Source organism: Asterias rubens, chromosome 14, assembly GCF_902459465.1.
Source record: "Asterias rubens chromosome 14, eAstRub1.3, whole genome shotgun sequence".
NCBI classification, from domain to species: domain Eukaryota; kingdom Metazoa; phylum Echinodermata; class Asteroidea; order Forcipulatida; family Asteriidae; genus Asterias; species Asterias rubens.
In genome coordinates this window covers 9,459,338-9,486,569 of record NC_047075.1, presented here as the reverse complement: position 1 = coordinate 9,486,569, position 27,232 = coordinate 9,459,338, and the positions used below count along the sequence as shown (strand labels likewise).

Sequence of the window (27,232 nt, the reverse complement as noted above, 5' to 3'; positions counted from 1 at the left end):
TATTTAAAAAGAACGGACGATCCATACAAAGGCATTAGACATAAGTTTGTCCACAGATTTACACTAAACTTACACAGTTTGAAGATAATGATAGTAGAAAGCTTCAGTGGAAATATTCATTGCTGAAGTGCTGTAGTTTTTGATAAGTGTTTCAAACAATGTTATGAAAATAACTTTCATCTCAGTAACATTGTTTTACTCATTTCTCAAAAACTACAGCACCTCTGCAACTAATATTTTAAGCTACGCTTTCTACTATCATTATCTTCAATTGATGCATCTGTGGAAATTGGGTTGTGTGTTACAAAAAAGTACCCAAATCCTTTAAAGACACTTATTCTGGATCCATCTATCCGTTTTTTAAATTGCGCCCTCTATTGGCAACAAGTTCTTTCATTCAACGAATCACGTTTTATCAATTTTCCGTCAAAAGTTTGTTCCGACATTTTCACACTTTGTGACTAGTTTAATCCATCCCAATCTACTGCCTTCTCAGATAACGCCTACGAGAAGCATTGCCTGTAAGTTTATAGCTTTCCTTGCCTTGTTTTTGGACTTCAAAGGGTGTTTTTGTGGGTATTTAGGCCTCGTTAATTCATGGGATTTGTGTATACATTTAGCTTACATATCGTTTCTGGTTAAGGGGATATGCATGTGGGTTTTTACTGCACGGGTCACGCCCAATTTTCCATTTGTGTGAGGTCTAGTTCTGTGTATTATTGCATTTTAGCTTCAGCATTCTTTTAGCCATTCGTTACAACATGTAGTCATTATAGTTTTTCTATTCTTGTATTACAGTTTTACTCCTTGTTCATCACTGACGTCATGTACCCCCAGCTTGAATAAATCACTACAGGAGCTTGGAGGCTATTTCCTGACTCTCATGTCGATTATTAATGGAGTTTGGCTGGCTGTCTAATTTTGGTTTCAAACACCTCAAGGAGGACAGTACAGTAAAAAGGCAGATAACTGTTGATGTTACCACAACTACGGCAGTGGAACAAGTCGCAGCTCTACTGTGAATCATCATGAACGAAACAGAACATGATGAACGTGCGTCCCAGACCAGTTCGAAGACCACACATTCATCTTCATCAGTTACAAGTGAAGCGACCAAGGCCCGCGCAAGGGCAGAGGCAGCACACATCCGTGCATCGTTTGCCGAAAGAGAAGCAAGGTTAAAAGTTGAGAGTGCTGAAAGAGATGCAAAAATAAGAATAGAAAAAGCAAAATTGGATGCAGAGTTGGGAGCTATGAGTCTTCATAGAGAGGCGGCGGCAGCTATGGCAGAGGCTGAAGCTTTTGAGACAGCCGAAGAATACAGAAGAGCCCCTAGTAGCAAAAACAGCGTATCGTTTAAACGGCAAGACGTCGCTGAACGCACTAGCAATTATGTGTTGCAACAAGCTGAGTTCCATGCCAGTTACTCATCCATGCCCAACTTGGAACCAGCTTACGACATGATGCATGCTACATCTGCCTGTCCAAGTCAAACTCTCGCTAATCATCCAACCCTACCCAACACCGATCCATCAAAATTCCCTGAACGGAGCCCAAAACCACCGTCACCACTTCCCCAGCACAGACACAACAACGATACCCCCAAGTCATCGTGTGACGAACCCGTTCAAGACACCAAACCACAAAACGTATCTTCAGAAGAGCAAGGTCAAACTCCAGCTGTGAATGACTTTGCTAAGTACTTGGCACGACGTGAGCTGGTTAACACAGGGCTCACACAGTACGACGACCGGCCTGAGAGCTTCCGAGCATGGAAGTCGTCATTCACTAACGCTACAAACGGTCTAGGCCTCACAGCCAGTGAAGAATTTGATCTCCTGATGAAGTGGCTTGGAAAGGAGTCATCACAGCATGCCAAACGACTCCGTGCTGTACACATCAACGATCCAACGGCAGCATTGAAAAAGGTTTGGGAAAGGCTAAGACAGTGTTACGCTTCATCAGAAGTCATCGAAAGTGCGCTGTTCAAGAAACTGGACAACTTCCCCAGAATCTACAGCAGAGATTACATAAAGCTGAGGGAACTCGGAGACCTCCTAATGGAAGTCCAATCTGCAAAAGAAGATGGCTATTTTCCCGGCCTTGCCTATTTGGACACCGCCCGTGGTGTCAATCCCATTGTGGAGAAGTTGCCACACAACCTTCAGGAAAGGTGGATTTCGAGGGGATCTAAATACAAGAACGATCACAATATGTCCTTTCCCCCATTCTCTATCTTCATGGAGTTCATCTGCTACGAAGCGAAGGCCAGAAACGACCCTAGTTTTTCCTTCACCATTAACACTACTGGCCCAAATAGAAGTGACCGACCTCCATTCCGAAACAACAGACCTCCAGTAACCGTTAATAAGACTGATGTTTCCATGGTAACCAGCACAGATATCACCGCAGAGAAGGAAGGTGATCCAAATAAGTACTGCCCTCTACATCAAAAACCACACCCCCTCAGGAATTGCAGAGGTTTCAGAGCCAAATCATTGGATGAGCGAAAGGCCTTTCTAAGAGAGAAAGGAATCTGTTTCAATTGCTGTGCATCCTCATCCCATCCCTCAAGAGACTGCAAGTTCACAATCAAATGCTTTGAATGTGAGAGTGACCACCATACCACAGCTATGCACCCGGGGCCTGCCCCCTGGTTGTTGAAGACTTCCTACCCTACATCACAGCACGGCGGGGAGGAAGTCATCAAGCCTACCATCCCACCTGCAGTCAACTCTCAATGCACTGAAGTTTGTGGCAAAGGTCTGACATCACGATCCTGCTCTAAAATATGCCTGGTAAAAGTATGTCCACACAACCGCCCCAAAGATGCAGTCACAATGTACGCTATGCTCGACGATCAGAGCAACCGGTCACTGGCAAGGTCAGAATTCTTTGATATCTTCAACATTCAAGGAAGCCAATCGCCATACTCTCTCAGAACCTGTGCAGGAGTCGCAGAAATGCGAGGGAGGAAGACTGACGGTTTCCAGATCCAAGCAGCAAATGGAAGAGTTAGTCTGAATCTCCCTCCACTCATCGAGTGCAACGAAATCCTAAACAACAGGGCTGAGATCCCAACGCCCGAGGCAGCCCTTCATCACCCTCATCTGAAGTCTGTAGCAGCCCAAATCCCAGAACTTGACCCGAATGCTAAAATTCTGCTATTGCTTGGGAGAGACATCCTCAGAGTACATAAAGTAAGACAGCAGATCAATGGACCACACAACGCCCCCTTCGCCCAACAACTCGATCTAGGCTGGGTTCTTATCGGTGAAGTTTGCCTTGGAGACGCACACAAGCCCCACATAAACAGCTTCAAAACCCACCTGCTGGACAGCGGACGTCCATCACTTCTCACTCCATGCACAAGCCACTTCAACATCAAAGAAAAGATGAGTTATGACGGAGGGCAACGCTATGGTTTGTCCATCGATGGAAGCCCGGCCAAGAGAACAGCCTTTGACAAGCTCGGTAACGAGGTGTTCCAGAGGACCCCTGATGACAACAAAACCGCTCTCTCCATCGAAGATACAAAGTTTCTCAAGATCATGGATGATGAAGTTTACAAAGACGACACTAACAGCTGGGTGGCTCCTCTCCCCTTCAAAACACCCAGACGTCCTCTCCCTAACAACCGGGAACATGCAATCACACGTCTGCACTCCTTGCGACGGAGCTTGGACAAGAAACCAGAGATGAAAGATCAATTCATCGCATTCATGGACAAGATGTTCCGGAACCATCACGCTGAGGTTGCACCCCAACTGAAGAGCACAGAGGAGCGATGGTACCTGCCGACCTTTTGAGTTTATCACCCTCAGAAGCCAGACCAAATCAGGGTCGTCTTTGACTCCAGTGCGCAACAGGACGGCATCTCACTTAACAACGTGATGCTCACCGGTCCAGACCTGAATAACAGCCTCCTTGGAGTTTTGATACGCTTCAGGAAGGAACCTGTAGCAATCGTCGCAGACATTCAGCAGATGTTCTACTGCTTTGGTGTGAGAGAGGACCATAGAGACCATTTGCGATTCCTCTGGTACAGAGACAACGACTTGACGAAAGACATCATCGACTACAGGATGACAGTTCATGTTTTTGGTAACAGCCCATCTCCTGCTGTCGCCATATACGGTCTCAGACGAGCTGCCCAAGAAGGAGAAAGCGACCACGGTGCAGACACACGAGAATTCGTAGAAAGACATTTCTATGTCGACGATGGACTTACGTCTCTTCCCACTCCCATTGAGGCAATCGATCTATTGCAGAGGACCCGAGCATCACTTGCAGAATCAAACCTACGATTGCACAAGATCGCTTCAAACAACGCCGCAGTGATGGCAGCCTTTCCACCAGAGGACCACGCCAAAGGTATGAAAGATTTGGGCCTCGGTGGCGAAAGCGGAGTCGTACAACGCAGCCTAGGTTTATGCTGGGAAATCACTATGGACACATTCACATTCAGGGTGACGACCGACGACAAGCCATTTACTCGCCGTGGAGTACTGTCAATGGTAAATAGCCTTTACGACCCTCTCGGCCTGGTAGCCCCGGTAACCATACAAGGCAGAGCCCTACTTCGTGAACTCACAACCAATGCTTGCCACTGGGACACACCTCTCCCCAAAGACAGCCTGAAAGAATGGGAGATGTGGAGAGATTCGCTTCAGGATCTGAAGGAGCTTCATATCCCTCGCACATACGCCATGAAGTCTCTCACCAAGGTACGGCAAACCGAGTTGTGTGTGTTCTCAGATGCGTCCACCAGAGCCATTGGTGCAGTAGCTTATCTCCGAACCCTTGACGAAAACGGACAGACCGCAGTGGGATTCGTCCTCGGAAAAGCTAAGCTAGCCCCTCTGTCCGAACCTACCATACCTCGACTGGAACTATGTGCTGCAGTGCTAGCAGTAGAGATGGCAGAGCTCATCCTAGACGAAATAGACCTCAAAATTGATGCGGTGAAATTCTACTGTGACAGTAAAGTTGTACTAGGTTACATTAACAACGAATCCAAGCGATTTTACGTATACGTACACAACAGAGTCGAGCGTATACGTCAGTCAACAAAGCCAGATCAGTGGCACTACGTGCCTACAGAGCACAATCCAGCAGACCACGCTTCACGGGGAATTCCAGCTTCCCAGCTCGCAAGTACATCATGGTTCACGGGACCGCCATTTCTCTTCAAGCTGAACCAATCTCCTTCAGAGAAATCGAACCCCTTCGAGCTAGTTGATCCAGAGCTAGATGTAGAAATCCGTCCCCAGGTGACAAGTTTCGCTACCCAGACGAAAATGACAACACTTACACCCAAACGCTTTCAACGTTTCTCGACGTGGAACTCACTCCTGAGAGCAGTTACTTTCCTCATCCATGTCGTTCGTTCCCGCAAGATGGACCCAGCAAGTCAGTCAACTAAATGCAGTGGACAGCACAAGCCATATACTCCAGACGAGCTGGCTCAAGCAAAAGATGTTATCATCAAGTCAGTCCAGAGAGAGTTCTACTCAGGGGAGTTTACAAACCTTGACCAGAAGAAAGATGTTCCCAAGAACAGTTCTCTCACAAAGCTGAATCCTGTTTTGGAAGAGGGCTTCATCAGAGTGGGAGGTCGTCTCAAACATGCACAGCTAGACCGTGACGAGAAGAACCCAATTATTTTGCCAGGTAACCACCACGTTTGCACACTGCTAGTACGCCACTACCACGAGCAGGTGAAACACCAAGGTCGCCATTTTACGGAAGGGACCATCAGAGCATCCGGCCTATGGATTGTCGGTGGTAAGAGACTCATAAACTCAGTCCTACATAAGTGCGTCATATGCAAGAAGCTCCGTGGGAAGTTGGAAGAACAGAAGATGGCGGACCTGCCACCTGAGCGACTCAATACATCTCCACCATTCACATACGTTGGTTTAGACGTTTTTGGTCCATGGGCAGTCATCGCACGACGCACAAGAGGAGGTCACGCTGAAAGCAAACGCTGGGCAATGTTGTTCACTTGCATGAGCACGAGAGCCATTCACATTGAAGTCCTAGAGTCCATGGACACGTCATGCTGCATCAACGCACTCAGACGGTTTTTTGCTCTCCGCGGACCAGCGAAACAGCTTAGATCCGACTGCGGAACCAACTTCGTTGGAGCCTGCAATGAGCTGAAACTTGGAAAGGAACAACAACAGGAGACAAGAATGCAGCGCTCCCTGAGTGAACAAGGCTGCACATGGGAGTTCAACCCACCTCACTCGTCACACATGGGAGGTGTTTGGGAGCGCATGATTGGAGTAGCTCGGAGAGTCCTCGACTCCATTCTATTACAGAGCAAATCCTCTCACCTCTCGCATGAAGTACTGTGCACCTTCTTGGCCGAAGTTACAGCGATCGTCAATGCTCGACCTCTTATCCCAGTCTCCAACGATCCTGAGTTGCCATTCATCTTGACACCTGCTACGCTGCTTACCCAGAAGGTTGGTGCTCCTGCTCCCTTGGGAGAATTCACCGACAAGGACCTGTTCAAGAGCCAGTGGAGGCAGGTTCAGAGTCTCGCCAGTAAGTTCTGGACCCGATGGAAACGCGAATACCTGCCTACCCTACAGAGCCGTACGAAGTGGACGGAAACCCATCGTAACCTGCAAGAGGGAGATCTTGTGCTCTTGAAAGACAAGCAAGTCGTCCGCAATGAGTGGCCACTGGCTCGAGTTACTTCTGCTTTTGTGAGCGATGACGGAAAGGTCCGCAAGATAGAAGTCAAGGTCTCGTCCAACGACACCGTCAAGAAGTTCACGAGGCCCATCTCAGAAGTCGTACTTCTACTACCAAAAGAGGACTGAACATTACGTTTATTTTGTATTATGCCATACTAAAGATGCCAGACGGGGAGTATTCTGGATCCATCTATCCGTTTTTTAAATTGCGCCCTCTATTGGCAACAAGTTCTTTCATTCAACGAATCACGTTTTATCAATTTTCCGTCAAAAGTTTGTTCCGACATTTTCACACTTTGTGACTAGTTTAATCCATCCCAATCTACTGCCTTCTCAGATAACGCCTACGAGAAGCATTGCCTGTAAGTTTATAGCTTTCCTTGCCTTGTTTTTGGACTTCAAAGGGTGTTTTTGTGGGTATTTAGGCCTCGTTAATTCATGGGATTTGTGTATACATTTAGCTTACATATCGTTTCTGGTTAAGGGGATATGCATGTGGGTTTTTACTGCACGGGTCACGCCCAATTTTCCATTTGTGTGAGGTCTAGTTCTGTGTATTATTGCATTTTAGCTTCAGCATTCTTTTAGCCATTTGTTACAACATGTAGTCATTATAGTTTTTCTATTCTTGTATTACAGTTTTACTCCTTGTTCATCACTGACGTCATGTACCCCCAGCTTGAATAAATCACTACAGGAGCTTGGAGGCTATTTCCTGACTCTCATGTCGATTATTAATGGAGTTTGGCTGGCTGTCTAATTTTGGTTTCAAACACCTCAAGGAGGACAGTACAACACTGGACATTTTGGTGATTGTCTAATACACTTGGTGTGTCTCAACACATGCACGAAACAACATACCAGCGTGAAAGTTTGAACACAATCGGTCGTCGAAGTTGCGAGATAATAATGGACGAAAAAACACCCTTGTCACACGTAGTTGTGTGCTTTCAGATGCTTGATTTTGGGACCTGAAAATCTTATTCTTAGGTCTCGAAACTAAATTCAAGTATGATGTTTACTTTTATATCAAAAATTACGTTACTTCAGAGGGAGCCGTTTCTCACAATGTTTTATACTTTAAACAGCTCTCTATTGCTTGTTACCAAGCAAGTTTTTATGCTAAAATGCTAATGCTAAAGTAACGAACTGAAACTGTACGCCCCGCCGGTGCGTTGTATAGAGGCCCCGCTGGATCTTGGAGGACAACGCTCCTGAGGCAGCTGGCTTGAACTTTTGGTGAACTGTTCAGTGATTGGACGAACTATCGATGATGTAAAACATTGTATAACATAATTATAAGAGATTATCCAGGTGCGCTGACCGATGCGTTGTGTTGGCGCCGTTTCTTGCAATGCATTGTGTATGATTAAGTTGTGTAGACAGACCAAATGCTGAGTTCAGTGAGTTAGCATCGAATAAGTTGTCGTTCTCGAAGTATAAATAAATACAGGCGTGTTTCATATTGAACATAACTTGAGTTCGTTTGTTTTCTGTCTGCCTTTGGCTACAGAGCAAACAAGGACCCGTTGGAAATACGTTACACTAACAACTATTGTGAGTAGGCCTAATTACCAAAAGTGTCCAGTGCCTAATTAAAATTCACAACATTAAGAAACATGGGAAACAAGCCCAAACATGCTCTCAACTAATGTTTGTATTGTCTTTCAGATTATGTTTACAAGCTCTTAACTCACTGACCCATGAAGTTGAAGGTTTCTTTGGAGTGTGTGGTATTGGTTTTTCTGACGATGTGGAGCTCTACAAAAGGTAGGTCAAGATCTTGGGGACATCGAAAAAGTACGAGAAGATCTAAGGCCAAGTAAAAAAGAAACATGTTAAGCGTCCACGCCCGATTCCTTTTTAGAGGCCGCCTCCTTTTTTTTTTTTTTCTTTTTTTTTTCATGATCAGGTTATTTTAAACGATCTCAGCTAAAATAATCTGCATGTCGTGTCTGAATGTCTTGACCAAAATGTTTCATTTATGTATTGTGTATTTGAGCAGTAGAAAAAAAAACAATGAATACTTGGCATTTTAAAAAGAATGGCGGCCATCATGAAAAAGAAGAAAAAAAAAAAAAAAAACATACTCCTTCCTTTTTTTGAGAAAACCGGACGCTAAACATGTTTCTTTTCTTTTACTCGGCCACCCCGTTCCCTCCCCATTGACTCTCTGCAGGACTCTCGACAAAGTACTTGTTGATGTTGTCAACTTGTTTGGTCTTGTGGTGATGTCAATAATCTCTGGCCAAGTGATGCCTAATCTTGTTAGCTTTGGATCCCATTTCAATTGGTAAATTTTCCCAGAAAGTCTTAAATTAAAGTTATATAATATAATATTGACATTTGAAAACTTGGGAAATTTTGATGTAAATATTTTCCCGAACCTTGTTCAATGTTAGACAACACTTCAGTCCATCAAACTGAACTGTTTAGTCGAGACTAAGCATGATCTTTTCAGAGCCACCACTCCTAAAAAATAAAGATTAACATGTTCAAACAAGACGTTGCGATTCTACTATTATCATATATTCCACATCAGTCAACGCCTAAACCACAGATAATCCCTTCTGGTGCAAATACTTACTTTTTTCTAATAACTCCCGGGTGAAGGGGAGTGATTATGAGGTGCTTGTTCAATGATACAAGTGTCGTAATCGGGAATTCCACACAGACCAAGAAGCCAGAGCTTGCGCCAGACTGCCCGGCTGCAAATTTCACGATTAGCACATCAACATTGCCACTGTGGAGGTGCTTTTCGATGGGGAATTTTTCTTCTTCTATAAAAATCGATTCAAAAGAGGAATCCTTTAAACCATTTTGGGTACTTTGATAACTCTCATGACAATAGGAGACCAATTATTAAGATCTCACTCTTTTCAGAGCTGAGTAGTCTCCCGAAATCAGAAAATCTACTCCGCGGTTATAGAATGGCAAACAAAAAAAGTTATTTAAAGAACAAAATCTACGTGGCATGTAGACAAACACATGGTGTTACCTTAGAAAGCATACAGAAAAAGCAGGGGGTAAACAATGAATAGGGGGACAAAAAGGGGGGGGGGGTGAAGGTAAGGGTCTGGCTTGACCTGGCTTATTTTATCTCAAAAACACGATAACCTTTTACAATGAAAAACTCGGTTGTAATTTTGTTGTTGTTCATCGACATTTTATAATTATGGTACTTAATAAAATCGAACGGTGCCAAAAGCAGAGATGCTTTACAGCATTATGTAAAAGTAACGTAAGTTTTAGATAATAATTAATTAATTAAATATCAACTGTAACATCAAATGCACGACTGATTAAGGAGAATAATTTAAAAATCGGAAACAAAACGTTTTAAATAAAATTTGATTTTTGCAATAATTTAAATGAACCTCTGGCGTAGCTCACGACTTTCGAAGTGTAACATCAGATGTTTTGATAATATACATCCAAGTGCGTGAACATACTCATTATGACTTCACACTGAGGCTCGTGATTAACATCAGAGATCTGCCTTTTGAGCATACGCCCATAATTACCTTTGACCTAGGACTAATTTCACATTCATAAATACCTTAAACAGTTTCGCTATTCATATTGGTGGAGAGCATATCACGTGGGTGTGTATAAACCTTTGTTTGTGACCAGTAAAAAGTGTTGAAACATGGGCGTGACACGCGAGGGCTTTACCATTTCATAGCTGGAGGGGTGTTGTGTTGAAAGAAATCATTGAACAATTATAATTGTGTGCATTTATTTTACTTTTTGACCAAAAAGTTATGATGTTTTTTACCGAAAAGGTATTTATGAATGGGAACCAAAGTGTGTTGAATCGGTTTTCAGCTAGTGGTTTAAAGCCATTATACACTTTCGGTACAGAAAAAAATAAAAAGTTCAAAGATTTACAAATAATTTACAGGGTTTACAGAAGGTAATGGTGAAAGACTTCTCTTGAAATATTATTCAACGAAATGCTTTACTTTTTGAGAAAACATTAAAACTATATCAATTCTTGATAGCAAGAATTACGGATTTATTTTAAACACATGTCATGACACGGCGAAACGTGCGGAAACAAGAGTGGGTTTTCCCGTTATCTTCTCCCGACTCCGATGACCGATTGAGCCTAAATTTTCACAGGTTTGGTATTTTATATGTAAGTTGTGATACACGAAGTGTGGGACTTGGACAATACCGAAAGTGTATAATGGCTTTAAGGTATAAATTTAAAATGTTTTGTAAAAGAGAAAAATTAGAATTAGCTGTTGCAAAACTGCTTACCAACTATTGGCTCACAGAAACAAATTAATTCAAAATGTCATATTAATATGAGGTGACATTGAATTAGCTGTTGCAAAACTGCTTACCAACTAATTTTACCTATGGGTCAAATTTAAAGGGTCTTGTAAAAGAGAACAAATTGAATTAGCTGTTTCAAATTCAAACTGCTAAATTTACCTATATGGTACACAATTAAAAAAAGTCTCATAACAATGAGAGAAAACTGAATGAAAGGTTGCAAACTGCTTACCAACTAGTTCTACCTTTAAGAGAGAAAAAAATGAATTAGCTATTTCCAACTTCTAAATTGACCTACATGTGTATGGTACACCATTAAAAAGTATCACATTATGAGAAAAAACTGAATGAGAGGTTGCAAACTGCTTACCAACTAAATTGACCTATGGTACACACAAAAAGTCTCATAATATGAGAGAAAACTGAGTGAAAGGTTGCAAACTGCTTACCAACTAAATTGACCTATGGTATAAATTTAAAAAGTCTTATAAAAGAGGAAACAAATTTACTTAGCTGTTTCAAACTGCTAAATTTACTTATATATGGTACACATTTAAAAAGTCTCGTAATATGAGAGAAAACTGAATGAAAGGTTGCAAACTGCTTACCAACTAAATTGACCTATAGTATAAATTTAAAATGTCTTGTTAAAGAGAGAACAAAATAAATTAGCTGTTTCAAACTGCTAAATTTACTTATATATGGTACACATTTAAAAAGTCTCGTAATATGAGAGAAAACTGAATGAGAGGTTGCAAACTGCTTACCAACGAAATTGACCTAAGGAATGAATTTAAATGGTTTAGTAACAGAGAGCAAAAATAAATTAGCTGTTTCAAACTGCTAAATTGACCTATATGGTACACACTAAAGTCTCATAATATGAGGAAAACTAATTGAGAGGTTGCAAACTGCTACAAACTAAACTGACATTGGTACAGATTTGAAAAGTCTTTAAATGACAAAAACAAGTGTTTAGCTGTCGTGAATAACTGAAGTTTTACCCCTTTTTGCGTTACTTAGCAACGGCTAATTGTTTGTTTTAATCACCCTGCATATACAAAATAGGAAAAGTGAATGTTTTCTTGACAAATAAACACGCTTGAGAAACATAATTTAAAATTGTGTGGGAATAGCAAGGCCGTTTACCCGCCGGAATTGTTTACAGTATAGAATGTCCGCTGTCTCCAGGGTAATCCCCATTGACCTTGAACATAAAAAATTAGCCCTGGTCTTTCGTGTAGTAATGATATCATTTTGGACAATAATCTGATCCCACGCGAGCAAATATTAACAGGTGTGCCCCGGGAATGGTAAAATTAAATCTCTAGACCAACTGAAAGACTGTCCGATTGCTGTCGGTAAGTTTATATCTTTTGTTATGACAAGGCCCTTGTGATAAGCATGGCAAGTTGTCAAATAGCAGGGTGAAAATTAAATCATAGTTTGTAAACTGTATATAAATCGTTGTTGTTATTACTGACTATTTTCAGAGGCGCGGGTTTCTAGTGGCTCAGTGGGTTTTGTTATTTTCATCTCCACCTTCGGTTCGGGTTTCTTTGTGTTGCTCTGTCCTGTTATTTTAGAGTAGAAAGTGTAGAGATACGGGTTTAGCGAGGAGTTTATTGGGAGTATGAACACAACGATCCAGGAGTACATATCAGGACCAATTTCTACAAACTGAGCCTGGGATAGAATCCCCATAATGATCACTGGCATCCAACATGCGAAGTCAGTACCGACTATAAGAGCCATCTTTATCGCCATCTTAACTTCCCTCTGTCTGTGAGCAGTTACCTTCACCAGCCTAGATGAGCGTTTAACCTTCACGAAGATCGCTATGTAGCAGCTCAACACAACGATAAAACAAAACAAATTGACGCCAAGGAACAAGACGATTGAGTAGATCCAAGCCGGTTCTCTTGCATCAGGTACCGGTATAGCGATTGAATCTGCACCAAATACGCTACTGATGGAGTTATCTACATATGAATAACTAGACACCTTAGTGGTCAGGGGGAGACCAATGCACACATCCGACAAACCGTATACATTGGAATCACTATCACCACTGAATACAGTCGGGATAACACTAACACATGCAGATACTAACCATAATATGACCACAATAACTTTGCTTATCTTTCCTCTGATGGTAGCACGGCTGAAGGGAAATACAATGCTTAAAAAGCAGTCCAGACTGATCAATGGTGACAAAAAATACCGATGCTTCACTAGACATCACTGATACTACCCCAGCAATCTTGCAAACCACATTAGACCGCCATTCCTTCGCAACACTGGAATAACTCTTACCCAACCTTATATCAGCAATAGCAATGATCAACATATAAACCCCCATCATCAAGTCAGATATAGCTAAATTAAGAACCAAAAATGAGTGCGTCTCATTCTCGCCTAATTCTTTGCCCCGTCTACATCTCCAGATGATGACCACCAAGTTGCCGATGAGGGCGCTCAACCCGAGAATCCACAAAGACGCTCGTAGTGGATCATTACGCATCAGACTACCGCAGATGTTTAGCGGTGGTTGCAACTCAGTCGTTGTACAATTAGAGTAATCAAACTCTTTCGATGGTACTTCTTCATCAAATCTACAGCACAGGCGGTAGTCATCGACGTATCTAGAATACAATTGATTTGTAGATTTGTGTTAAATTCAGTAATTTAAACAAAAGATAAATACGGGTGTGCTCTGAATAACCCCAAGAAACTGTATACTTTAGGAGACTTGAAAACGCTAGGTGGCAGCAGATTCACAAGGCGAATAACCATTATTGTCACTGCTCTGAGCAACCGCACAATACTGAGATTTACCTGGAAAAGCTGCTGTCACATAGTGTCCCCAAATTACCATTGTGTTTAAAGCGCCTTCTGCAAGGGAGTTTAACAATTACAACTACTTGAAATACACCAGATATGAAGGAAGGTTCCATATTCACAAGGGAATGGTGTTGGAAAGCACAAAACCTGACACAGGATGGCAAAATACCTTGGAGACTGTTACAAAGAACAGATGGATCTACTAATCACTGGGTTTACATCTGGGCCTAATTTCATGGAGCTGATTAACGGTCGACTTTGTGCTTAACGGGCGCGCCTAGAAAATTAATTTGTAATGTCATGGCCTTGCTTTAGCAAGTTTATTTTTTTTGTTGCTTAAAGCGGTAAACAAGCAAAAAGGGTCATTCAAGCCCCAATTTTCTGCTTAAGCACCCTGTTTAAGGACAGCGCATAGTGCAACATCATTGCAATAATTTGCTAGTATGGCGGCGCAGCGGTGTGTATTTTACGTGTGTGTGTGTGTGAGGTAGGTGAAGCGAAGTAAGCTTCTATCTTAAATGTTTCAGAAATGTTGTACAATGTATCTTCTTCTTGTCTATTCCCAAGTTAGTGTGTAACCTTTCAATGGGCGCTTTGAACCATTACAAATAATACATATCAGACAGAGAAGGTGATGATTTGTTTTTCATCGCCACATTTCATCCGCCATTTCGTCAGTACTTTCTTCTTTTTTTATTAAGCAAACGATCTAAAATGCTGCGCGCGCTTAAGCTAGCAACCGCTCGTAGGTTTACGCTCAATAAAACTGTACTGCTACAGTAAGCAAGGAAACATTGCTTACCTTAAGCGGCTCAACGAAATTGGGCCCTGGGTTGGCCTTTATGACTCTTTAATTCACAATTTTGTGCACAAAATGTGTGATGGAAATGTGTGTTTCAGCCCCTCCAAAAAGACCCCTTGTCATTGCTTGATTCAAAGTGAATACATTTAAAATTATGACTCATCTAAAAACGCGTTTTAGGGAAAAAAGCAGAAACATAAAAAACACCAAACAATGAACCAACACACAAACAAACATCCAAAGAAAACAAAAAAAGGAAACACAAAGCCAAACACACTCACTGGTTCACTTTCCCAAAAAGCCTAGTAAGTCTATAAAAAAAAATACCACCCCAAACAGCCAAACAAAACACAGACTGGAGCAAGAAATTACGCACAGGCTCCTAATAACATATTTAACCGGAACAGAATAAATAGGGAAATTAAGTATCAGACTTACAATATTTCCAGACTGTGCAGACCTTGCAGAGCCCCCGGAGCGATATTCATTGTAGATCTTTCATTGGTCCATTTATCTCGGATCAAATAACTATAACCAAAATAAAATTCAATATCATTCAGAGTTGATTGAGAGCAAGGGCAAAACTGATAAAGATGGTGATTTGCATTGTGACACAACACTTTGCTTTAATAGCAATAAGGACTGATTCGCAGTTAAGATAAGTCTTAACTCTTTGTAACGTTGGCCATGGGCTGCCAATTTTCCATTGCTCTAAACACCTCATAACTTGTAGGCTTTTGTTTGACTTGAAACAGCATGTTTTGACTTACAGTTCTCTCAAGTTGCTCAACGAGTTGAAAGCTCCACTATTTATTGAGAGTAACGGATTATCCATAACCAACCTATTGGGGAGACATTAAAACAAATTAAATCAAACTTTATTCCCCTTCTATTGATACGCTTGGCTTACAAACAACCTGTTGGAGAGTAATTAAAAGAGGATTAATTGGAACTGTGTTTGCTCTTTTTGATAAGAAGGACTATTTTGGAATTTGGTTGTCTTGATCTTTTGATTGAACCCTTGAAAGTATTGAAGTTCAATGCATCCTTCAACAAATAGACGTTCAATAGTTTTTAAAATTGGAACAACTAAAGATCATAACATTGCAACTAAAAGTGAATTTTGCTCTCTTTTTTTTTACGGATTGTCGTTACTGGTTTCAAGGATTGGCAAATCTTTCCACAGTCATTTTTGTTTTGTTCGAATTGTGAACTACTCTCATGGAAATACCTAACAAGACAAAGCTAACTTCTTTAGCCGATTTTTCCCCACTCTTGCAACTGAGTTTTGTTAGTTTTTAAAAAGCTGTCAATATTTTTCAGTTCGTAAAGACACGAAATTGATGATATTCGTTTAAAACCCCGCATTACAATAATGCAGACAGATACGCTATGCATTAGGCAGGCCATGTATTCATGCCAAGGCATTTTCCCAGGAGAAATCACCGTAGACCTTGGACCAGTGCGCGTTGAATTAGGTAAATCAGATAAGCTAATCATATAATGGAGGAAGTCATTAACTGCTAGACTGCTAATTTTGCCATTAAACCAAGCTTAAACTAAATGCTGGGTTTAATGGCACCAATTGAATTAGTATGTTTTGTATTATCATCGTCACCGTCATCGTCACCATCGTCATTGTCATCATCATCATTGTCATCGTCATCGTCATTGTCATCATCGTCACCCTCACCGTCACTGACACCATCACACGATCATGATCATCATCATCATCATCATCATCATCATCACCATCACTAATAATAATAATAACAAAACATTTATAAGGCGCACAGTATCTGGAATAGTTCCATTCAAAGGCGCCGGAAACTAGCAAGCTGACAAATTGAAAGTAGACAGATCAGGTCACGTCACCATCATCATCATGATCATCATGATCATCATCATCATCATCACCATCAACATCACCAAAATCATCACCGTCACCGTCACTGTCACCGTCATCATACAAAAAACCGAGGATTTTGTTTGCTTACAATGTTCTCAAGTTGAGAAGATCCTCGAAGATACCACTCTGAAGCCTCGAAATATTATTCTGTGAGAGGTCCCTGGATTCGTGAAAAAAAGAAATAATCTTCATATTGGGTTTTAATAAATAACTGATATTCTGGACTAGACAAGAACAAGATTTTTTTATCCTGCTAATCGGTGTTTTCTTTACTTTCAGATGAAGCACGTGTACTGTAGCTGTCCCAGCAAAACACCGATAAGTCCTGAACTCTCTCAATTTTATTTTATAACCCCATCCTTCCAGGCAGTCAGGCCATTACTGAAAACATCTTCATATCTAACAGTTTTTGAAACAGGTTACAAATAACTTACAGGAAAGTGAGATTAAAGAGTCCGGAGAATGTGCCGGCGTTGAAGTCCCGTAAGCTGTTGTTTGCCAGAACTCTAATTGGATAAAATAAAAAATTAAACACCAGCTGAATGTTATTAAAAACATTATACCGAAGTTTTTTGTGAGGTGAAATTGGGTTTTTATCCCAACCCAATTGTACGCTTATATTACATAATCACAGACATGATACAACTAAGAATAGTCGAATTATAAATAAAGTAGTACTTTTGCAGGTACAACATATGTATACGACTTTTTTTTTTTTTGGGGGGGGGGAGGGGTTCAGAGCTACACAGAGCTTCCAAAACTGCGTGCCAGGCATCAACGGCACCATCAGAACAATTTTCTCGTATGGTTCTTCTTAAACAAAGGGTTGAATGTGTTTGGTCATGATGCTAAGATACGTAGAAGGAGTCGATGCTTGGTAGGGTTCCCCCAGCTCACACTATCCAAAAAAGTTCTTAAAACTGACGCCCTTTTAGAAAATGTACAAGTGGTTCAGACTATACTCCAAACTCGTATGGTAACTTTGTGTGCCTGTTGGATGAGAGGGAACTCGCTGAAGGGTTAAAAATTTAAGTTCCAGCTGTTTAAATTCCAACCCTTTTCAAACACAAGCATGGCGTTCTGTTTTGCATTTCGGATGTTTCCATCCAACCAGCAATACAAATTATGTCTAGTTTGGGAAAATGAAAGCTATTCTGTTAAGCATTAAAATCTGTTAAGGGTCACGAGATTAGACGAGCAACTTACAGTGATTCCAGGAAAGACAAACTTTTGAAGATTCCAGTATTCAGTTGAATGATGTTTTCATTGGCAAGTTTGCTGTAGGAAAATGAAAACTTTTTGTGAGAGACTTGTCAACAAAACAATAAGACAACAACAGCAACCGCAACATCATTAGCGACAGCAACAGCAACAAAAATATTAACAACACAACGACAACGACAACGTCAACGACAACGATGATAACGACAACGACAACTGCTGCGGCAGCGGCAACGATGACAACGACAACCACAACGGCAACGGCAGCGGCAGCGGCAGGGGCAACGGCAGCGGCAACGGCAACGGCAACGGCAATAGCAACAACATTTATAAAACAAAAACAACAATAACAACAACAACAATAAGAACAGCAACAAAAACAATACCCTCAAAAACTACACATTAAGAAGAGAAGCAATTATTACGTTTTGGCAAATAATGAACAAAGTGGTCAATAACACAAGCAAGGGTATAGCTTTACTGTTTGTGTACTTACAGGTGTGTCGTTCTTATAACAATGTCACCTACAGTCTCCTGATTCCATCCCGAGTTGCACTGACTGACATATCCATCATCAGAGACAATACAAGAACACATTGTCGGACATCGGTGAGCTTTGTCATTATAAAAACAAATAAGCGGAAACAAACATGCCTTGATTTGTTTGTATAAAGGGATGAAAAGTTCTTAGAACAAACCGAGTAATTTTGATTCAATTACTTTTCCACTATAAAAACATGTCGTGGAAGGTCTCTGGTAAAAGTAAAATACCGCTGTAACTACTTTCTAAACATCAATTATTTTTTTGTTCTTGTAAATTCTTCGCACGAAGCAATTGTGGTTCTGGTATATTGTTTTGGTTCCTAAACTATTATATAATGCTGTGACAATATCAATCACGTCATCAATTCAAACCGATTTTTTCATTTACACACTGCGATCGAAGTGATTGCTTAGTGTCAAATCTGAACTCTTTTTGACTCGCGAAATATTTTTTTTCCAAGTTTTGGACGGAAATAGAGGTCATACATGGCATTATCGCAATCTTAAGAGCCAAACCATAGTTTATAGACGATGTGAACTAAGTTTACATTCAAAACCGCCCTCTTGTGACAAAACACTGTACACGTCTTGTTTCGCCTAGCAAAAAGACGCGCAGTCACGGTAAGATTGCGTGTACTTTCTAGCTGGCTGCCAAAACACAAATGATTTGCCCTGCTGTATGCGCGCGAATCATGTTATGGTTTTCGAGTGTCGTCAGAGATCACATCGTCTGTAGCAGGACCATAGTTTAAAACGTACCGCATGCTGCTTGTGTTTCATCATCTTCATCCGGACAGTCGAATTTACCATCACAGACTGCGGACATGTGAATACATGTTGACGAATTCTTACACGGGAAAGATCCAGGACAGGTCACGGTGGCTATAAATAAAAGCGATAATTAGAATCTTGATGTTGAGATTATATATCAAAATGGCGTGTTAACTTGGTTTTCTTAAAGGGAAGGTACACGTTTGGTTATTGTCAAAGACCAGTCTTCTCACTTGGTGTAATTTTGAGCTAAATTGGTCATCGACGTTGCGAGAAAATGATGAGAGAAAAAACATCCTTGTTGAAATAAGTTGTGTGTTTCAGAAGTATTTTATTATTTTAGTGAGAAACTACCTCTTTCTAAAAAGCTATGCCACTTCAGAGGGGTGGTTTTTCACAATGTTTCATACTATCAACAGCTCTCCAATGCTCGTTACCTAGTCAGTTTTTAAATTAATGTTTGTATTGAGTAATTACCAAACGTGTACCTTTCCTTTAAAATGAATATGGTGATTTCTAAACAATATATATACAAAACGTGTATAAGATTTGTTTCCCACAGTGCTTAAAAACGCATACCTTTACTTTTGCGACCGTGCGAATGTTTCGTAACGAAATACTTTAAAGTGTTTTAACATGCTTCATACTATCAAAATCTGCTGTATTAGTACAAAAGTTTGTACGAAGTTAGTCACGGTTTTGGAGTGAGCAACAGCTTCCTTGAGAAAGGAGTAAACGTTGTAATACTTCGGGCAAGATTACAAAAAACGTGCTACCAGCGTACGTCCACAAGTGCTCATTGATAATTCCCATCAAATGCGCGAATTTGAGTGAGCACCCTTGTAGCTTCAAATGAACACAAAATAAAAAGTTCTTACCACAATCGACCTCGTCTTTTCTACTGATTTGGCAATCTCTAAAACCATCACATCTTCCACTTGAATTCAGACAAGAGCCGTCTTCACAATCAAAGACATCGGTACCAGGACAAGATATGTTAACAGTACCTTCAAAAGGGAGGGAATTGTGTTAATTTGGAATTAGATCACAAGAAGAAGTAAGTATTAAGTTGTGTTTCGAAAACACCATGAGGGCTAATGGACAAATTCGAAGATAAAATCTCTATAGACAAATTTACCGGGATACCACGCGTGATCCCGACACGGGATCCTAGCAAGTTACAGCAGGGAAAATCGCGGAAGAAATAGGCGATATTTTACGGGATTCCGACAGAATCTTTGACGGGGGTATCCAAGCAGGAATCCCAGACATACATTGGATTCTGCCAGGATCCAGTGGGATTTGCAGGATTTAGATGGAATGATGTCAAATTTGTTTTATTTTCAGTCCAAATCATATAAAGCGTTCCCTGTCATTTTCCCATATTTATATTAAATTAAAGGTTTCAACGACATTGAATGCATATACCAGATTAACAGCCAACATACAATTTGTGTATTCCATGATAAGAAGTAACGGGAGTCCCAAAGGATCCCGTTTAAAAATGATCCCGCCTGGAATCCCAAGGGGATCCCGATTGTGAATTTCCCTGCAGGGAATCACAAGGGGATACCGATTTTGAATTAACCTGCCGGCAATCCCAGGGGATCCCGATTGTGAATCAATTATCCTGCCGGGAATCCCAGGGGATCCCGATTGTGAATTAAGCCTGCCGGGAATCCCAAGGAAATCCCGTTTGTTAATGAGCTTGCCTGGAATCCCTTGGTACTGGATGTGAAAGGTTCTTGGTACTTTTTGTAGGACAACGAAGTTAAAGGAACACGTTGCCTTGGATCGGTCGAGTTGGTCTTTGATAAGCGTTTGTAACCGTTTTTTTTTTTTTGCATATGGGTAGAAAGGTGTTGTAAAAGTAGAATACAATGATCCACAAAAACATGCCTCGAAAATGCGCGGTTTTCCTTTTACCTCGTCGACTAACACGGTCGGTCATTTATGGGAGTCATAGCTTTTTATAGACCAACTCGTCCAATCCAATGCAACGTGTTCCTTTAAAGTTAAACCGTTTGAAGATATTGATAGTAGAAAGCTTGCCGTAACAATTACTTTCTGAGGTGCTGTAGTTTTTGGGAAGTGAGCAAAACACATCGCGAAACTCCGTCTCTACACACGAATTTGTTTAAGCATGTATAACGTTTATTCGTGGCATTGTTTTAGTCATTTCTAAAAGAAAAAACAGCACCCAGTAAGTAAAATTCTAAGGTTAGCTTTCTACTGTAACTATCTTCAAACGGTTTAAGTATAATGTAAATTTATGGATATTTTTGGGGGTTACGAACTACGGTTTGTCAATGTTCCTTCTCGTACGCCTTGGAACAAAAAAGCAACACTTGAGATATTTAGAAAGTTTGCAGGAGAAATTACCATTGCTGCTGTAAAGTTCTAGTAGAAACCCTGGCCCACTAACATACGAATCACTTTTAAAGCTGAAGGACACTTCCTCCGATGAATTCAATGTTATAGATATCAGTTTATCAATGGATCCTGTCATCACAAACGACACAGTTTCTCCGTAAATATTGATTCCCTTAAGGACAGCTACGTCTTTCAAGTATTCTGTTGAAAAATCACTTATTCCAACGTGTACTAATGACATGAAATCCGGAGCAATGATGTTCCAGTTGCAGTCGAGAGACGGAGGATAGCCGGTTGGGTAGCTGGTTAACTTGAAGTTTATTGGTTCGCTTCCAACGTGAACTTTAGTAATACCACAAGCACCTGAAAGGAATTGCAGGAAGATAATAATGAGGGCATATTCTGTGCAGACCCTGATGGGCAGGCAGTGGTTTTTACAAATCCAATATTCCATTGGAGCCATGCATTTAATGTTGTGTATCACCCTTTCGCACACAGCAGGCACCGCACAACAATGAGCTAAGCACAACAAAATTGATGCTAACCAAAATAAGGTTATCAGCCATAAAAACATGATTATGTCACATGTACCATATCCGGAATCCTGCTTAAATCAGCTTAGAATTCACTTAGAAAAAGAATTCTGCTTAGTCAGCTCTATGAAATGGGGCCCAGCTTGTAAAAGTCGGTGAACTTCTGACGTCACTCTTTAGGGCTCGTGAATAAAGCCTGCCTGACGTACCTTCGACAAAGCACTCAATTTCATATAGGAGCTTCTAAGTACACATACACAAGCAGCAGACGTTCGAAAATACAGGAGCGAGCTGACAAAATTTCACCACCTCGTCCCATAAACACATACAAAAGCGTACGTCACTTCATCTTGTATCCATTGAAACCATTGGGCATTGGATTATACACACTCATAAGGCACGTTCTCTGGATAAACAGACTTGCTGCAGTCAGATATTTTCTCTAAGTATAAGCAGCTAAAGCTTTTGAACCCCCAGAAATACTGTAACTTTATCACTAAGGTCCTCACCACAATCCTCTTCATCCGCAGATGATGAGTGTGTTGGACTGAATTGGCAGTCAGGCTGACCATCACATCTTGCTTGTCGTGAGACACAAACCCCATTCCTACAATCGAAGTTATCCTCCAAGTGGCAGGAAGTTGTATCTATTACAAAGACCATAATGTGAAATGTCACCATTTCACGAAACGACAACTTCGTCTTACAAACAAAATCAAAATATGTTAGTCTATTTGTTTAAAGTTTCTTTGATGGAAACGGGACGTAACGCTTCATAGTATCCTTAATACACTAGTGCGTGTGACCGATTAATTATTTGATTTCCAGTAGTTGGTTTATACATTAGTACCCAGCTCTGAATACAAACAGGTGTGACTTTTCTTAACGAGGTGATCAATTATTAAGTTATAGTAACATGCTTTGCTTGACAAACTGTAAAGCAGGCACGTCTCTTTTCCCCCTTTTTTACCATTCAGACAACGGTTGAAAAAAATGCTTTAGCTCATTAAAAGGGTAATAAATTATTTAGATAATAATTGTTCATCTCCGAAACAGCAGTTTCAAAAAAGAAACGGTTAAACTCCATACACATAATTATTTGTTTGTTATAACACAGTCATAATTTTGTGAAAACGGCGGCGATAAAGTGTTTCAATATTGGAAGCGAAAATTATTTGTTCATTACAAATTTAATTGTTGTCCTTCCTTGAACGTTCATTCGGGAACGTAAGTCATTAAATATTGGGTTAACTTATTTCCTTTGGAGGTTGTGAAGAGTTTTGTGCCAATTTGTTCATCATCTTCCTCCAAGGTTTTTTTAGGTTTGTTTGAAGCAGCGCAAGTCATTCTCGAAAGCCATGTCAAACAATTGTTTTTTAAGAAGTGTTTGATTAACGATTGGAAATAATTGCATCTAAGATAAATTCCCAAACAATAAACTTTTTCGATAAATAAATTGTAATGTTTCTGTTACAATCAGTGGTATTACCATTGGTGCCTTGAAGTTGTAGAAGAAAACCCCTTTCTGAAACAGTATCTTCAGCTGCGAAGCGGATATAAGTTGTCGTCAATGAGGTAAATGCAATGGACTTTAGTTGTGTGATTCCACTTAGTTCAATTGACGCGGTGTGTCCATCAAGAAGGCTGCCATCAATGTTAACAAAGTCATAACTCTCCTGTGTGTAAAAATCTTGTATGGACACCACCACAGATACCCAGTCTGGAGCCCTGATCTCCCAATGGCAATTTATTGAGTTTGGATAGACTCCTGGACAGCCTGGTGATGTCAGATTGACTGGAGCTGTTCCAACTAAAACGTTTGATGAACCACAGTAATCTGAAACAGAAGAAATGAAAATCATCGGAATGTGTGGGTTTAAATCTTCACTTTGGGATATTGAGTTGAATGATGGAACCTGACATACTTTTAGAAAGGAGGGTTTACAGCGCCAATGACAAAGACATGTAATGTTCATCATGGGTTTGTGTATCAATTGATAAGAATGGTATTACTATCATTGTTTTAATTATTAAACGCACAAATTTGTAGCTGACTGAAACCATATTGTGATAGTAAACTCAAATGTGTAGCAACTAATGCTTAAATAATACCCTGACTACAACAACGTGGTTCTTTTCAAAACCAACTACTCGTCAGAGATTTACGCTACCACCGCAAACCTCATACTCCCATCATGTAAAGTTTCAAATCTATTTGTTTAATCTTTTTGCAGTTATTTCATCACGTATGCATAAAGATGTATATAGAGTTGGAAAATATACGTAATGGGGAATTATAGTAGGTTTTTCGCATGTTCTTCTTTCCAAACAAGTTTACTTTGACAGAGTCTATAATGACATTGTACTTATTGCTGTGTAACCGTATTTTACCTTCTGCACTTACAAACACATTACCACAAATTTTCGTGTTTTAATTCCAAAAGATTGATAGAAAATGAACGAAAAAATTGTTGTATTGATTTTTTTAATAAAAATGAAACCACTGTAAGCAGGCTTAAAATACACAATCTAAAACGCCCCTGAAAATCGAGGGCATTTATAGATTCAACTAATGCACTGACGATTATCATGTGACCACACCTCTACCACGTGCACACGCTACATGGGACCTTGATTTTGCAACTCTTGAAGCTTTCGTGAGCTAATTTAAGATGTGTTCATCTCGTTAACTACATTTGTTCCTTTTCTGTGATTTGTTGTGTTTTCTTTGTTACTGATGGAAACGATTCTTTTCAAGCAATTTTTCTCAAAGATTCCGTCGAACTGAGATGTTGACCTCATTTTTTTTACCAGTAAATTTTATCATCTCCGCCGTAAGAGAAGCTTTCATGAGCTAATAAAAGATCTGTTCATCTCGAACACTCATTTTTTTTTTTTTTGTGATTTGTTGTATTTTCTCTGTTGCTGATGGAAACAAATCCTTTTATACTGAAAATCGGGGGAATTTTAGATTCAAATAATGCACTGACGATTATCATGTGACACATCTCTACCACGTGCACACGCTACATCGCTTTTCCTTTTATGTAATGTGTTGTGTTTTATTTGTTGCTGATGGGAAAAATCCTTTTCAAGCAATTTTCCCATAGATTCCGACGAATTGAGATGTTGCTCTCATTTTTGACTAGTCAATTTCATCATCTTCGCCACAAGGGAAAACCTTAACCACATAGCGAACCTTCGTATAATTCTCCAGGCATTTCAAACCAGATGCGGATGTGTACTCACCCTGACTGCATGTTGCAAATATGAATTGGAAAACCATCATTTAGAGGTATTAACGGCCCAAATCAAAGAGACAAATCAAACGACGACGCCAACGACAGGGCAACGACAACGACAATAAGATTAACAAAAACTACAACGATATCATAACCGAAACCAACACCAACAGCAAAAACAACAATTACAGCTACAAGGGCGACAATAACACCAACATTAATGCTATGGTCCTCACCACAATCCTCTTCATCCACAGATGGTGAGTCCTCTTCATCCACAGATGGTGAGTCCTCTTCAGTCATTGACGATGAAAAACTGTATTCAGACACAAATAAATAGTCTTCTAGACCGAATCGGCAGTCAGGATTACCATCACACCTTGCTTGTGCAGCGACGCATATCCCATTCCTACAGTCGAAGTCATCCTCCAAGTGGCAGGAACTTGTATCTATTTATACAAAGACCAAAATGTGAAATGTCGTCACCATTTCACGAAATGACAACTTCGTCGAACAAGTGGTAGGAAATTGTAGCTATTACAAAGACCATAATGTGAAATGTCGTCACCATTACACGAAACGACAACTTCGTCTAACAAACAAAATCAAAATATGTTAATCTATTTGTTTGCAGTTTCTTTGATGGAAACGGGACGTAACGCTCCATAGTACCGTTAATACACTAGTGCGTGTGACCGATTAATTATTTGATTTCCTGTAGTTTGTTTATACATTAGTACCCAGTTCTGAATAAATACAGGTGTGACTTTTCTTAACGAGGTGATCAATTCTTTAAGTTATAGTAACATGCTTTGCTTGACAAACTGTAAAGCAGGCACGTCTCTTTTTCCCCTTTTTTACTATTTAGACAACGGTTGAGAAAAATGCTTTAGCTCATTAAAAGGGTAATAATTTCTTTAAATAATAATTTTTCATCTCCAAAACCGAAGTTTCAAAAAAGAAATCATTTGTTTGTTATAACACAGTCATAATTTTGTGAAAACGGCGGCGATAAAGTGTTTCAATATTGGAGGCGAAAATTATTTGTTCCTTACAAGTTAAATTGTTGTCCTTCCTTGTACGTTCATTCGGGAACGTAAGTCATTAAATCTTGGGTTAACTTATTTCCTTTGGAGGTTGTGAAGAATTTTGTACCAATTTGTTCATTATCTTCCTCCAAGGTTTTTTAGGTTTGTTTGAAGCAGCGCAAGTCATTCTCGAAAGCCATGTCGAACTATTGTTTTTTAAGAAGTGTTTAATTAACGATTGGAAACAATTGCATCTAAGATAAATTCCCAAACAAAAAAACTATTTCGATAAATAAATTGTAATGTTTCTGTTACAATCAGTGGTATTACAATTATTGGTGCCTTGAAGTTGTAGAAGAAAACACCTTTCTGAAACAGTATCGTCAGCTGCGAAGCGGATATAAGTTGTCGTCAATAATTATTTGGTTGTTAACACGATTGTCATTTTCTGAAAACGGCGACGATAAAGTGTTTCATGGAGATGGAAATTGTCTTTTTGTTTTGATTGTTTACCTCAATTTGATGTTCTTCCTTGCACGTTAATTCGGGAACGTAAGTTCTTGAATGTTGCGTAAACTTATTTCCACTGAAAGTTGTGATGAATAAAAACTAATAAACAAGATGGTGTTATTCCTTTGACTATATAGAATTAATGTCGCCAAAATAAACATAATCTTCATCTAATGTTTTTTCTTGAGTTTGTTTGAAGCAGCGCAGGGCATTCTCGAAAGACATGTCAAATTGTTGTTTTTAAGGAAATGTTTCATCAACGAATATAAATAATTGCATGTAAGGTAACTTTCGAAACAACAAACTCTTTCGATAAATAAATGGTAATGTGTCTGTAATCGGTGAATTACAATTATTGGTGCCTTGAAGTTGAAGAAGAAAACCCCTCTTTGAAACTGAACCGTCAGTTTTAAAGCGGATATAAGTTGTCGTCAATGAGGTAAATGAAATGGACTTCCGTTG

General features: G+C 40.1%; 2 protein-coding genes, 1 long non-coding RNA gene and 1 pseudogene across 3 annotated transcripts; 3 read left to right on the top strand and 1 right to left on the bottom strand.

The window, feature by feature from the left end:
* The first annotated feature begins 341 nt into the window (after positions 1-341).
* Positions 342-870, top strand: LOC117299271. Its single transcript, XR_004520051.1, has 2 exons — positions 342-521; positions 799-870. It is a non-coding gene; the product is annotated as an uncharacterized LOC117299271 (long non-coding RNA).
* A 3,023-nt stretch (positions 871-3,893) lies between these two features.
* On the top strand, positions 3,894-6,165 carry LOC117299645. Its single transcript, XM_033783193.1, has 2 exons — positions 3,894-5,915; positions 6,109-6,165. The coding sequence occupies exons 1-2, from the start codon at positions 3,894-3,896 to the stop codon at positions 6,163-6,165; spliced, it is 2,079 nt and encodes a 692-aa protein (XP_033639084.1).
* Positions 6,166-6,221: 56 nt separating this feature from the next.
* LOC117299270 lies at positions 6,222-7,421 on the top strand. The gene is made up of 2 exons (XM_033782755.1): positions 6,222-7,072; positions 7,350-7,421. Exon 1 carries the CDS (start codon positions 6,261-6,263, stop codon positions 6,834-6,836), a length of 576 nt encoding a protein of 191 aa, XP_033638646.1. The 5' UTR covers positions 6,222-6,260; the 3' UTR covers positions 6,837-7,072; positions 7,350-7,421.
* A 3,520-nt stretch (positions 7,422-10,941) lies between these two features.
* Positions 10,942-26,670, bottom strand: LOC117299269 (annotated as a pseudogene).
* Positions 26,671-27,232: the final 562 nt, after the last annotated feature.

Excerpts from the sequence above, each read along its gene's own strand:
- LOC117299645 (XM_033783193.1), top strand. The coding sequence starts at position 3,894 with ATGCTCACCGGTCCAGACCTGAATAACAGCCTCCTTGGAGTTTTGATA. Across the intron at positions 5,916-6,108 it reads CATCTCCACCATTCACATAC|CGAAACAGCTTAGATCCGAC; the intron begins GTTGGTTTAGAC and ends TCCGCGGACCAG.
- LOC117299270 (XM_033782755.1), top strand. The coding sequence starts at position 6,261 with ATGGGAGGTGTTTGGGAGCGCATGATTGGAGTAGCTCGGAGAGTCCTC.